General features: G+C 39.5%; 1 protein-coding gene across 1 annotated transcript in view; it reads right to left on the bottom strand.

Annotated features, from left to right (window-relative positions):
- Positions 1 to 347: 347 nt before the first annotated feature.
- The window catches only part of LOC121380696 (trace amine-associated receptor 13c-like), a 1,014-nt gene continuing 837 nt past the window's right edge, over positions 348 to 524 (bottom strand). The window contains exon 1 of the mRNA XM_041509646.1: positions 348 to 524. This exon is cut by the window's right edge and continues 837 nt beyond it. Coding sequence (XP_041365580.1) covers positions 348 to 524 — 177 coding nt within the window.

Here is a 524-nt window from a genome sequence, read left to right as displayed (position 1 = left end):
AAAACCTCAACATCATGACCTTTTGCTTAATCCTTTTTCCGGTAATGCCGGTAATATAACTGTCTAAAATGTAACTGGTAAAACGTGTGTATCACTAATTATATGGGTGAGTCCAGTTCAAGCAAGCAGACTAAGTAGGTGAAGGGACATCATGTGATGCATTGTCATTCCCATGGGAACAACTCTCTGATCTTGTTGCTACTTCTGCTCCAGACTGACATCAATTAAGAAAAATGATATTTGTATTGCAACTCTATCACCATGTAATTATTTCTAATTAGTTCAAAACTGAGGATATGCTAAGCGATGCCTGTAACGTTGTGGTCCAGATCAGTGACACGTCCCGTTTACGAAGAAATAGTGTTTGAAGAATACCCGAGTCTGTCATCCGAATAACCTCTCATGCATTTTACAATGCTTCGAAAAGCTGCTTTAAATTCGGAGCTGAAGATGTAGTACAAGAATGGATTCATCATCGAGTTGAGGTAGCCCAACCACGTGACAGAGATCTTAAGCTGAACTGA

Source organism: Gigantopelta aegis, chromosome 9, assembly GCF_016097555.1.
Source record: "Gigantopelta aegis isolate Gae_Host chromosome 9, Gae_host_genome, whole genome shotgun sequence".
Classification (NCBI taxonomy): Eukaryota; Metazoa; Mollusca; class Gastropoda; order Neomphalida; family Peltospiridae; genus Gigantopelta; species Gigantopelta aegis.
The sequence above is the reverse complement of the archived record's forward strand: the minus strand, read 5'-3'. Positions and strand labels throughout refer to the sequence as shown.